This window comes from Aplidium turbinatum, chromosome 4, assembly GCF_918807975.1.
Source record: "Aplidium turbinatum chromosome 4, kaAplTurb1.1, whole genome shotgun sequence".
NCBI classification, from domain to species: domain Eukaryota; kingdom Metazoa; phylum Chordata; class Ascidiacea; order Aplousobranchia; family Polyclinidae; genus Aplidium; species Aplidium turbinatum.
Genome location: NC_137475.1, coordinates 39,914,004 through 39,927,174, shown reverse-complemented (window position 1 = coordinate 39,927,174; position 13,171 = coordinate 39,914,004). Strand labels below are relative to the sequence as shown.

The 13,171-nt window shown below is 41.1% G+C and overlaps 1 protein-coding gene across 4 annotated transcripts in view; it reads right to left on the bottom strand.

The window, feature by feature from the left end:
* LOC145769419 (uncharacterized) overlaps nt 1–13,171 on the bottom strand; it is a 39,656-nt gene that overhangs the window by 16,733 nt on the left and 9,752 nt on the right. For 2 of the 4 annotated variants that reach the window (XM_082581060.1, XM_082581058.1), the window contains exons 18-40: nt 12,988–13,140; nt 12,521–12,697; nt 11,879–12,022; nt 11,323–11,456; nt 10,694–10,815; nt 10,186–10,322; nt 9,343–9,484; nt 8,612–8,730; nt 7,921–8,091; nt 7,328–7,513; nt 6,963–7,070; nt 6,214–6,467; nt 5,587–5,719; nt 5,210–5,282; nt 4,848–5,013; nt 4,044–4,133; nt 3,629–3,729; nt 3,165–3,273; nt 2,903–2,969; nt 2,369–2,465; nt 1,862–1,983; nt 1,394–1,488; nt 310–539 (exon numbers count right to left, since the gene is read on the bottom strand). In XM_082581060.1, the coding sequence (XP_082437186.1) occupies nt 310–539; nt 1,394–1,488; nt 1,862–1,983; nt 2,369–2,465; nt 2,903–2,969; nt 3,165–3,273; nt 3,629–3,729; nt 4,044–4,133; nt 4,848–5,013; nt 5,210–5,282; nt 5,587–5,719; nt 6,214–6,467; nt 6,963–7,070; nt 7,328–7,513; nt 7,921–8,091; nt 8,612–8,730; nt 9,343–9,484; nt 10,186–10,322; nt 10,694–10,815; nt 11,323–11,456; nt 11,879–12,022; nt 12,521–12,697; nt 12,988–13,140 (3,130 nt within the window). The remainder of the gene's footprint in view (nt 1–309; nt 540–1,393; nt 1,489–1,861; nt 1,984–2,368; nt 2,466–2,902; nt 2,970–3,164; nt 3,274–3,628; nt 3,730–4,043; nt 4,134–4,847; nt 5,014–5,209; nt 5,283–5,586; nt 5,720–6,213; nt 6,468–6,962; nt 7,071–7,327; nt 7,514–7,920; nt 8,092–8,611; nt 8,731–9,342; nt 9,485–10,185; nt 10,323–10,693; nt 10,816–11,322; nt 11,457–11,878; nt 12,023–12,520; nt 12,698–12,987; nt 13,141–13,171) is intronic. The other 2 variants (XM_082581059.1, XM_082581061.1) reach the window with 2 other exon arrangements.

Genomic DNA, 13,171 nt, shown 5'->3' with positions numbered 1-13,171 from the left:
GACGATGGAGAAAAAAGTAATAACTCTCAACATATTCATGACAACAGTCAGACTAAGATACTCGAAGCATTGGTACACTACGAGTTTCAGCGCGCAAAAAGGATGTTTTTACCTTTCGACGTCGCTAAATGTTGAAACAATGCAACATAAAAGCTTTTTAAGAGGGTTGGAAAATTGAATTGCTGTCATTTCATTGTTAAAATATGTGAAGCAATGAGCTGAAGCTGCTGGGGTTTAATGATTCAGAAACAAAGTTTGGCTTTATGATACTTGAAGTAAAATGACAGAACGAATAAATAAACGAGATACCTATCCCTGTGCCATCCCCGGTACCAGGTTTATCTGTCCACCGGCAGACCTGCTCGCACATGTGCCGGAACGCCAGGTAGTACATCCGTAGACTTTCATCCGTCTTCCTGTCCAATCTAGCAATGTTGCGGAACCTCCTCCAGGTGAAGTCTCCGGAGCGTGGATCCCTCTCGATCCCAAAGGTGGACACCGTGCGATAGAAATCTGCCTCCTCTCGACGCGTCCATCGACTGCAGAGATGTCTGACGATTAATCTTCTATCATGTTACTTAGGAACATTACATTTGCAGCTGGCGATGTTATATAAACGTCTTCGCCTACCACTGCTTGTTTTACGTTCGTAACAAATCATTTAAGAAAATTTCTTTCTTAAACAAAAACTTAATTTGAAGAAAAAAGTTAAAAACCGTAATATTGATGAAACGAGGCATCCAGACAGCAAAATGCGTCTGCAGACGTTGAGTCAATGTAAAAATGATAGATTATGCTGTCTGGGATGAGCCAAACAAGAACCATTAACAATTAGCTTCAGGTTTTCTAAGCAGACTATGTAGGTCAATTCCGAACGATGTAGGTTTTTTTCTTTCCGTTACGACTATTAAAAATTCTCAAAGCAGGGAAAGTACCGGACACTTGACGAACCGCATGCCGACACTTTAACACCTGAATAGACAAGAGCACCACACATAACACAGACGAGGTAGCACCACGACGACACACACACAAACAGCAACAACCTGGTCGTATCCCAGTGCAAGCAGAAGAGGTCGCTGGATTCGCAAGACATGGCAAACAGAAAACATAACGTGAATAATAGAAAAAGAAAAAAAGTCTTCCGATGAGATTTTCTTATAACCTCGTTATGCAGAAGACGTCGCTTATTATCGTCTGAACATTCCACTAAAACGATGCAATAAAAAAGTGACAGAGTTCCCAGAGAGCAAATCAACCGTTTTTTTACATTGGTTCAACGTCTGCAGACGTTGAATCAATGCAACCATAAAAAAAATAAAATAAAAATAAAAAAAACGGTTGATCTGTTGTATGGGTTGTAAGTACTGAGATGCAGTCGCTCAATACTTACGATTGCTGAACAACGCGTTTCATGTCAAGTCGGCTGTTGTCAGAGTATCTGGACCGGGCGTTTCTACGCTCCAAATTCATCAGACGCTGCTGGATCTGGAGATGATATGGGAAGATCAGTCATTGATGAAACAAACCGCACTACAGAATACCAGGTGCTGTGACATGGGCTTGATTACAGTCCGGGGTCAATTGGAACTTTTAAGTTCAGGACCGTTAGTTATTCAGTGTGTTGTGTATGTGAATGTTCCGGTACTTTTAGACACAGAGTAGAATCTTTAACTTCATTGAATTCTTGACCAAAAAAAGTGAACTCCAGCATTAAAAATTGAGTTCCATCGGTGCGATTTTTATGTCTGCAGACGTTGAATCAATGCAAAAAGGATAGATTTTGCTAACTGTGCAAAGCTGCTTAAGTTACCAAATGTTGCATTTAAGCCATCCATGTTAACGTGTGGGTAAGCCCTACCTGCTTGTAATGCTTTTGGTAAACAGTAATGAGCCTTCGCAAGCGTGTGTTTAAGTCGGACACGCTGGGCCAATCTTTTCCAGCAGCTGGCTCTTTCTTCTTCGGCTCTGCAGGAGCAGGTTCTGTTAACAAAACACGTCATGGTAACCAGTGCAACCTCGCAAACCCGACCTCCTTGATAAAACAAACTAGGTGGTATGGCGGGGTAGTACGTTCTTGGCATAGAAAAAATTAAAATACGCTTTGGTAGATCCAGCATATATGTTTGTTTGATTAGAAATGTCTGACTGGAAATGTCTACACAGATATACAAATTTGACTAAATGAAGCGTGGGCGATTGTCCAACATAAGGATTAGTACAATTATTTGGTAATAGGAATAAGCTATCGCTTGTAAACGATTGCCTAGTAAAAGTTAACTACGTTTTATTATCTGGGCACACATCTAGTGAAATGTAACACTCCGCCATACACTAACAATTACAATCGCGACAGCTCTGTAATCACCTGCAGTATCTTTGTCTTCTTCTTTCTTCTTTGCAGCATCCGCTGTGGCAGGAGATGCTGGTTCAGTGTTAGGAGTGCCTGGAGCTGGAGAATCCTGCTGCAAAATAACCGTGAAACATTGTTAACTCGACCACGTTCTTCCGTTACCGAGGACGGCTACAAAGTCGAGTGGTGAGAGCCTTGGCTTGCAGCTCGAAAGGGTGCAGGTTCGACACCGCTCATGAGCAATGAGCATGTAGCAGTGTCTTTGACAAGGTACTTACAACATGCATAAAGGTGGACAAAGATCGGCTCCTTGACTTTCCGTTCATTAAATCTAAAACTTTAACTTCCTGCAGTAAGCTTGGATACAACAAACACGAATTGCACAGCACGTGAGCGTGTGGTAAAAAAAAACATTAAACAGTTTAGTGAGGCAGCAAGTGGTGCATTGAGCCACAGGCCGTTGGTGAAAAGATCACTTAGTTCTAGAGACCAAATCATTAATTTTCCAAATCGATTATTAAGCAAGTTAACAGGAGTCACCGTACTTACCCCGAACTCGATCTCATTGAAAGTGATGCGGGTTGGCTTATACTCCGGATCTCCGCTTTCATCGCCGCTGGAAAACAAGTTGATCTGTTACCAATCGCCTTCACTGCCTATTACACAACTTGCGTTTGTATCTTCAGCATTCAAACGGATTTTCCAATAGCGACAAAAAAATTATATTGCTATGAGACGTTCAAAAACGTCAAAGCAACGCAATGGTCAATTAAGTGATGCAAAAATCTTAACATAAGAGTTGAAAACTTACTCTGGCTCAACATCCATTTCAGCGGCGAGGGCCCGTTCGTCAGGTGGTCCGGCCTTTTCAAGGAAGCACAGCAAGTTGTCAGCTCGTATCAGGTTGTACTTCTCATAGCCTGATGTAAAATCACGTTAGTCATACGATCAAGTGCAATGAGTGCAAAATAAGCAACAGATCTATGTAATCCTTTCACAGCAAGTCATGAATAAATCTTTATATGACATTTGGCAGACAACTTGTTAGATCTAATATTGTATTTCACGCGCAGTTTATGATTCTATGAAGTTTTCATGTAAGAAATAGTTACCTTATGAGAAGAGCTTCGACAGGTCAATTCCATACAAAGTTTGTATTAACTTCTTCGCGTTTACCCCCATTACAACATACGCAACTGAGACAACTTGATTTTCGAGAGTGAAGTCAAGCCGGTCTACTAGGGTACGGGAGTAAAGTAAAGCAAGGCTACTCACCGTGCTTGTATATTCCGATGAGAAGCGATTTGTCGCATGCCGCATCCCACCACGCAGCTGGAGCGTCGGACAACTTATCCACAACATCGAATTCAATTTCACTGGAGAAGGAGAAATAATCTTCAGCCACTATGCTAGGAAATCAGGATCTCATTACAAGTAATTTGGTGACCAACAATAAAGTAAAAGATATGCAAAATTCATCTTTTTGTGAGATGCTTCAAGTGTTCAACAAACACATAAACTACTCAAACAAGATTTTCTTCAATTTTATCTGACATTTCCGCAAGACAAGAGAGAAATGGAGGAGTCAGTCACTGCAGACAACCGGTCCACCCTGATATTTCGGGATAAAGAACAGGCTTCTTTGAAGAAAATTATTTTCGTTACAAAAAGCGACAACAGTGTAACTCACTCATGCTTGGTAGCGCTATCAATAGCGGAGGTGATGTTGTTGAGTATCTCCGTGCGGAGGTAGTAGAGCATCCGGACTCGGAGGATCACCCTGAGAGCAATAAACAACATCCAGTCAAGGGTCGTCATCATCATCATGCTCTAACAAGAAGTATTACCAAACAGAGCAGATGCATGCCATATACAGCAAATCAATCGTTTCTTACATTGATTTACTGTCTAGGATCACACAACTTTGTCGATCATACAACTTCAGGGGAAGTTACTTGCCGATAAATACATCACATACATTAGGGTGTGGCTGGTCCCGACCAAAAATTAAATACTTTACTAAATCAGCTCTTTTTTTGGCATACTCTGTGGATGGGTGATACAAACTCACCTGCAAAATTTTAGCTGATTTCGACAACATTTAGGTGTAGCACACGGGATTTAAAGATTGCGCAATCACGCAGCACCGAAAATAGTCAAAAATTGCTTGTTTTTTAACATTTTTCAATAATACAAGCATATTTTCAACTATAAAATGTATTATTGGCCTATGTCAAAGTAAGTATTGTTTGCATTATAATATGGATGGAATTCATATGCGAGATCACAGCTGATCAATCATTTAATCAATCCGTTGAAGAAATATCTTAGAAATTTCACACTTTTATCGACTCAGAAATACAAACATGAGGTTTCTGGCCAGTTTCCGCCAATCTCGGGTCACCGAGCCTGTGCAAGTGGATTGGGATAGTGGATAATTCTAGAAACTTCTAAGATGACGTCTTTTCAAATGATGACGTCAAATCTTGCTTACTTATTGCACTGGTGCTGGATGTGTTTCTTGAACCCTTCATCAGGGAGGAAAGTGTCGAGGTTGATAACCGAAGCCCACTCCCGCTTTGATTGTTCATCTGATGGCTTCTCGGCTTCATCTTTGTTCCTTTTTCCTTTTCTTCCTCTTGGAACAGGAGTGGCCAGACCTACCCAGGGATCACAAATAAGGTCAGTGAAGATCTGTTTATCGAACAAGTTAATTATAAATTAACCATTGACAATTAACTAGTATCAATAAATGAAACTAATTAAAACTAGAAATAAACTATTAAGTAAAAATAAACAACAATACAGTATAGAGTTTTACGAGTTTCGTTAAGGTTTTAACGTTTACCTCCTTACCTTCATGATTACGTAAGTCTATTCCGGTCTTTTTGGCGATCTCCTCCGGTGTGATGAGATCCCATATGAAGAGCTGAAACAAAGAGGATTGAATTCGTGGTGATTGACTGCTTCATCCGTAAAGGTAAACTAACAGACCGTTTGTGATTTGACCCAGACATAACAATCCGTCATTTTTACATTAAAAATGACAAATTTGGTCGTCTAATGTCTAGGCACTTCCTACACACCAAAATCTCATTTTTACATTGATCAACGTTTGCAGACGTTGAATCAATGTAAAAATGAATTTTGCTGCTTAGGCACTTGCGTGTTATTTTATCAAGCAATAGAAGAAATCTGTTTCGCCACAGTCATCAGTTGTTGCGTTATCTCACCCTGATTTTATCGTCGCCATTGTAGTACTTGAGGCAGTACATCAGCACGGCTCGCGCCATGTCTTCCAGTTCCGTAGCGCTGATCGATCCAACGAAGCGGCCCCTCTGCTGGATAACAGACCATCGTCCCCACCTTCAACAAGCAACCGTGTAATCAAGCAAGAGGTTTGGGAAATTTGACGACTCTCGTTCCTCCTACTGTATATCAGATGGTGTTGCTCCCGGGCAAGAGAAAGCAGTAACCGACTTTTATTTATTGAAACCGAGTCAGCATCAGGATTTTAGTTAACAATTGTAGCTTAGGTTATAAGGCACTATAGCAATGACCATCTTTGGCACAACACGAATTGGATTCAAAAGGGCGGAGTTTTATTATGTTGTTTATCTAAATTAAAACAAGTGTGGGTCTGCTAAGCTCCGCAATTGCAAAGATGATTGATTGCAATTCCGCTACGAATGGTTAAGAACAATATCGATATCTAGAATCAATCAATAAACGCGAAAATATTCATTTATTTTTCGGTCACAAACTTCCTGGTCTCCGTTAGTACTACAAGACCTTACAAGTACAAACTAAGCGCAACTTTCAAAAAACTTTTCTTCACGCGATTACGAAAATTTATTCACCCAAAAGTGAGAAGACATTTTTCGATGCGGAAGCAATCTCTTCTTCCCCATCCCTTGCGCTGTCCTCCTCCAGAACCTCCAGCTCTTGTACGGAACTTGCTTTTTCTTGCATGGCCCTCTGCACCATCCGAGTCATATTCCGCGGAATCGTCGGAATCGGATCCGATTTCAGCAAAGATCTCTTTGTCGTCCGAGTTTCCGCCGAATCTTCTCGTCTGTTTGCGGTTTCGTGGAATTTCCAAAATCAACTTGTTCTGTTGAAATAAAGACGTCAGATAAACGACAATACAACAACGCAGTCTACGGATAATGATAGATCCGTCACGGAACTTCAAACCACGAACAGCCCCTGGAAGTCAACACCAATCTTTCTCAACAAAACCCATGACACATTTACTTCAAAATTGATTGATATGAGGGTTGAATCTTCTTCTTCGTCGTGTGATCCTCTGGGGCCGAGGGTCCATCTTTTTAGCACGGCAGATTCACAATGTTTCCGTACTACACTGGAATGCTACTAAAGAGCAGCATGTCTTTGTTGAATAATTAGGATAGAAGCAAAATCGCTTCTGCACAAAACACGCGCTGGATCAGCTAACTACCACTGCAGCTCTTTTAAACTACAATTCGTCGGAGGGCTTAGCAGGGATATGTTGGTATCATATGTCGCAAATACACAACAGCAGAGAGACATAAAGCAACTGACATGTACCGTACAAGCCGCTAGTTAGCTAAAAGCTTTAACTTACATCATTAAGTCGGTCGATGTCAAGATCAGCTTTCTTGGCCCACTTCTCCCAAAAGTTCGGGTCGTCTAGTGAAATGTCGGGCCTGTCCTCCGCTGACACAAAACTAGCCTGGTGACAACGATTGTATCATTAGCATTGTCATCTGTATGTCCATAAGCTAAATTACAGTCTGTACATGCAGTTTCAATGAAAAGGCTCCCAATGCTTTGTAGCAGACTCAAAACGATATTATTCAAATTGTGCTTATAAACATAACAATGTCGTACATCTGGTGGCAACTGCTGTGCACGCACACTGAAATAAAACGCTACATGCAAACGACGGCGTTGAAAGCATGCGAGTCTTATCACGATTAACAAATTTACCTTCGAGAAAGTGGAGCCTTTTTCACCGGATTCCAACGTGACGGTGTGAGCGCGCCGATCAAGAATTTGGTCGATGTCTTCCTCGCAGAACTTACTTCCTGCATCATCGTCGTCCATGACAGCTCCGTATGCCCCTCGCTTCAACAGGTCTTCAACTTCGCGTTTGCTCAGCTGTGGAGCTTGTGGCTAGAGGTGAAGAAAAATACACTACACTTGAAAAAAAAACTGGAACTTATTCTATAAGTGGTTCAAGACTAGAAATGCAAGGATCGGAAACTAGACAAAATTTAGTTGAATCTTTATCATTCGGAGTGGAAACATTTTAACACAGCATACAGTTTCATTCGTGCTTAAAACAGGCCATGAAACACCTTCTTAACATCCGGGTCGAACGGATTTGTTACGAAGTGACGAAAGCTAAGCAACATTACGACTGGATTAAAGTAAATAAGAAATCGTTTGAATCGGCTCCAAGCTTGTTGTACAAGCGCAAACAATTCCTACAGAACAAACTCATGTTACTCTAGCAGAGTGCTTGAAGCGAAAATTTTCTGATGTAGATACTTTAGCAACTTGCCAGCGGGCCAACCTACCTGGTTGGTAACCTGATCCTGTCTTCCACTGATGGATTGGAGGACGGCTTTGTCCAAGCCAAGTTTCAAACTCGCCTTGTCGAACATTTCCCGCTCGTACGAGTTACGTGTGATCAGCCGATAGACTTTGACTGGTTTCTGTTGTCCGATCCTGTGGCAACGAGCTTGCGCCTGCAAATGGTGAACGTCACATTAGTTACGTACGTACGTACACATTAGTCACGTGCGTCACATTAGAACCTGGGAAACCGAGTACACGTCGCTCAGATACCTAATTTGAAACGTATACAAGAGATGTCGAGAGTGACCACGTCAACTCTCATCTCTGTCGTATATATTTGCACAAGAAAAATTACAAGCCTGAAGTGGGCATCAAACTTCTATACAGCACTAATTGCACTTGGGCTACAAATGTATCAATCAGGACCATTTTTGCATTGCAAAGGATGAACTGGCATGGCGGTGTTTTATCTAACCCGTCTAATTTTTCATACGTTAAGTTCTGTAAAAAAACACTTCGATCACTTAAATTCATGGCAAACTTTAATGTTTTGGATGTCCGGTAGTGATGCTATTTTCGTCGTTTGCAATCATCATCATGTTCCTTCCTCGTATTGAGGGTTGGATACAATGCGCCATTGTTTGCAATCAACGGAAGAGAATCCACAGAACACAAGGGCCATGAAATCACCTGCAAGTCGTTTTGAGGGTTCCAATCCGAATCGAAAATGATGACAGTATCCGCAGCAGTCAGGTTGATCCCAAGACCTCCTGCTCTCGTACACAGGAGGAACACGAATCTATCGGATCCTGGGGATGTAGCAGTATATGCGTCATATATTTGTCTACATCAGCAAGGTTGTGTTGGAATTTAAAACATGCGTTTTTTCTATATAAATCTAGCACTTCAACCAAAATCTTAACAGTAACAGCATTGTGTTTCTCGGCAGTCGAGTGTAGCAGTCGTTCTACAGTCGACAGTCGTTCCAACAATATTGTTCCATGTTTCTCGGCAGTTGAGTGTAGCAAGAATTGACAGCGATAGACACGTGTTTCGCCCATGAGGCTGGGCTCATCAGTATCGCTCCGCTAATTCATGCCACATAGTACTCAACCGCTGCTTTTGTCAGGCAATTGAATGCTCACTGTTCTAAGTGAGTAGTCAGGTAGTGCTGACGTCAGGAAGATCGCTCCTTCTCAACTGTAACAGCATTTATATAGCCCCACATCCATAGTGCAAGCACACATCTTTTGAAACAGGATAGAAAAACTTTATCACTTCTTGTGTGAATTTAATCATAAGTTACCAACGTAGCACTATTGGCTAAAAACTTTGCACACCAAACACAACTAAAGCATCTCCAATGGAAAGTGATATTCTGTAGTTTGCGTAAAAATAAGCTACCGAAAAATTCAAGTCACCTTTCTTGCTGAACCTGTCTATAGCCATTTGTCTCTCATTCCCGCGAATGCAGCCGTCGATACGTTCATACAAATGACCGGATTGCACGAGGTAGTCTTCAAGAATGTCCAACACGCGCACCATTTGTGAGAACACAAGGACCTGCGATAGACGAACCATGAAGACGTCAAGTGACAAGAAATAATAGAGGGGCGACTGTGAAATCATAGGACACTACAAAGTGAACAGGAAGTCTTTGGACTTTTTTTCACATTATGATTTAAACCTTGAATGTCACTTAAACAATAAATACTATTAATGCTACAAAAAGTGCTCAATGCCAAGCAAAAAAGCCAAGCAGAGCCTAGGCAATTACATCAAATATAGTTATTACTCTCTAAATCTCTACAAGCCTGTTTCACTCAAAAAGGGGGATCATCAAAAGGTCCTTATTCAAATAGAATCATTCTATTTGATAAGAACCTTCTGATGATCCCCCTATAAAGTGAAACAGGCTGGAGAGATTTTAGAAAGTAATAACTATATTTGATTGAATGTCACTTATATAACTTATATACATGTGCTAAATATCTTGTTAACTCTCAAAAATTTAGGTCTAATTGTAAACATTAACTGCAAGGTCTAAAATGGGCCAAAGAGAAGCCATCATTCAGTTCCATCGCGCGGGGAGAACCAATTCTGAGATCATTAAGCTCTTAAAAGTTGCCCAATCTACCGTTTACCACGTTGTGAATAGATTTAAAGAACTTGGTACACCTGAAGATCGTCCTAAAAGTGGAAGACTTCAAACTGCTCGAAAAAAGAAAGTGGTTAAGGCTGTTTTAACATGAACCCAACCACACCTTATGGCCGCCTTCCTTCAATCGTGGTAACAACTTATCGATCAGCACCAGCTTCCCTGAGCTTTGTATCATCGCCTGCAGAGCATTGAATTCCTTATTCAAACTGCGCTGCTCTTGCGTGATCTTGTCTTCAGCACCTGCGCAGGATTACATAACAATAAGACGCTGTTACACACCATGCTATATACAATACATGCTGTAACCAGGGATTCATAGTATGGCTGTAACTCACCAATTATTTTATCAGTGTATAAATCAACCTTTCACATGACGACATCGTCGTTTTGCAGTTAAAGCTGGAAAAAAACCAGAAAAACAACAAAAGAAAAAACAAACCACAAATTGCAGGCTGAAGAACACAGCAGCCATTGGAGAATTACAAAATAATGAGGATTGGTAGTTGGCACAACAGCAGTCTTCAAGCAGTCTCGGAAATGTTTTGACGTGAAAAGATGTTTGAACTTAAAAAGCGCTAAGAATGAAACAAGCAATCGGAGGTTCTGCTAACCTTTAATAAGGTAGGGGTGGTTGCAGCACTTTCGTAGTTCCATCATTGTATTCATCAGGTTAGGAACGTTCCCACCCGACGTTCCTTTTGCGAGGAATTCAAAATTACGTTCCAGGATAGCTCTGTAAAGCATAGGGTGAAAATCGGTGACTTTTAGGTGAAGATGTTATCGCCGATGCATGGGAAAGTTAAATGCAGTGGCTAAGTAGTATGACTTTAAATTTATCGTAGAATATAAAATGAAGTGGTTGTAGAAGTTTGTGGTTTTACGAACTACAAATAATCGCATACATTTTTACTGCTCTAAAATATTGCTATAACTCTTAAACTTCATCACAATCTACGAATGCTTATATTGGAGTGCTAGCATGGTGTATTGTGCATACAAAGCGGCAGCTTTTTCTCGTTTCAGAAACAGAAGACGGATTGGAATAAAGCACTTTCATGGAAATATTGAAACTCAAAGTAAAAATACAAAGCTTACAATCTCTAATGCCTTAACTAACAAGTTAGCAGTCAGCATGTCAATCAAAAACAAAGTCTTTAGATTGACAAGAAATCGACATCAAAGTCATGGCAGAGGTTTGTTGATATTTGATTCTAATCTATAACATGAAGACAGCACAGACCTGTAATATTTCTTCTGGATATTTGTAAGTTCAACTTCAATGATGGTTTCTTGCTTGGGAGCCAGCGACTTTTCAACGTCCTCCTTTAGACGACGGAGCATCATCGGCTTCAAGAGCTCTTGCAGCTTTTCAACCTAAAATACAAAAGAAATCAAACCAAATTAAAATAAGTTGTTTAATTTTGCGTCCACTGTGTCGTAACATACTTTATTACATTGCGAATAACGCACGCAACACAACAACAAACTGAAAGTAACGAATGACGAAATATAATTAAAGCTGTTCCTAACGTTGGTATGTTATTTGGCAGTGTCTCGCCAATACACGAAGCGTGCTCTCGAGCGGTGTCGAACCGACGTCCTTTGGATCGTGGTTCAGGTGCTCAACACACGGCCACGCAACTGACATGGAACCAAACATTTCACAAAATAGTTTTTTCTTACTTATGGATCTCTAAAATTTAAGAACTGATCAAGCCGGTTTAGCTAGAGCAAAAAAATACTTCGTATCTGGCACAAGACTATGTTAATCAACGTCACGTCGTGTCTGTATTTACTTGCGCGTTGTCTTTCAAGTTACCAAATTCAAGTGAGAACGCTTGTTGACAGTTGAACGTGTCAGGCTGGAGAAAGGAGAGAAGGGCGAATAATTCCTCGACGTTGTTCTGAAGAGGTGTACCCGTCAACAAGACCTTGTGATCCTGAAATAATGTTATGGACGATTCAGTGACATAAAACTGGAAACTAGTTACGATTAAATTGAAGACACAAGAAAGAGGGAGAGTAAATGTGGATAAGAGGTAGTGGGGCCACAGGAGGACATACAAGAAGAAACAACATGGAAAGAAGTAACTGTACTAGTTGTGGAAGTGCTAAGCAAAGAGGATTAAATAAAATATATGCATTTTAGTAATAACAAAGTAGCTTAAAGATAGATGAGGAAATCCTTAGTGTGCTCTATCCAATAGCTGCAACCAACCTACTTCCCCGGAGTCCTTCACAACCGCGGAACAGCACTCTGCTCTCGGTGTCGAGGTTAAGCCCGCTCCTTTGAGGGCTAAACGAATTGTGTTCGGACGAGGAAGACTCCTTCAAAAACCCGGCAGTTGATTGCGATTTAAGATACCCTCAACGTTAGTCCTAGGAAGCCTAAATTGCTCAGCAAATCACGGCCAAAGAAAAAATATCCGCATCCATACCAGGTGCATGTTCCGGAGTGAGTCGGCAAGTTTGCAGGTGTGGTTCTTCAAACGGTGGCCCTCGTCGATGATGAGGCACTTCCACTCTACATCCCGCAGATGAGGAGAGTCCAGTACAATCATCTCGTACGTCGTGATCACAGCATGCATCTTGTACGATCCATGGATCTCGTCCAGCTGGAGGATACAAAAAAACTTAGATACAAACATTCTAATACACCTTTACGTAGATAAAGCATTTTTATTATTTTAGAAAATTGAAAAAAGATCTAGATTCCTAAAGACAATGAGGCTCTGGGAAAACATGCAATAAGGTGCAGCACGACACAAAATCAAGCAAAACAGAAAAACTTCCGTTTCGACAACACTTCGAACAATTAAATTTGTTGTGGTAGAAGCATTCTTGTTTAAATGCAAATAACATTTCATGGTGTCGACTTCCGTCGAGCATTTGATCTGCATCTTACGTTTTCATCCCGACAGAACCACTCGTACGTATGCAACATATCCCTGCTGGTCTGGCTCCCGTGATACACAATCGCGTTTATCGTCGTCCAAGATTCGAACTCCCGCTGCCAGTTCGCGATGGTGCTCAGTGGGGCAACCACCAGAAAAGGACCCTTGAGGAAAGACGTTAATGTTATCTTGGAG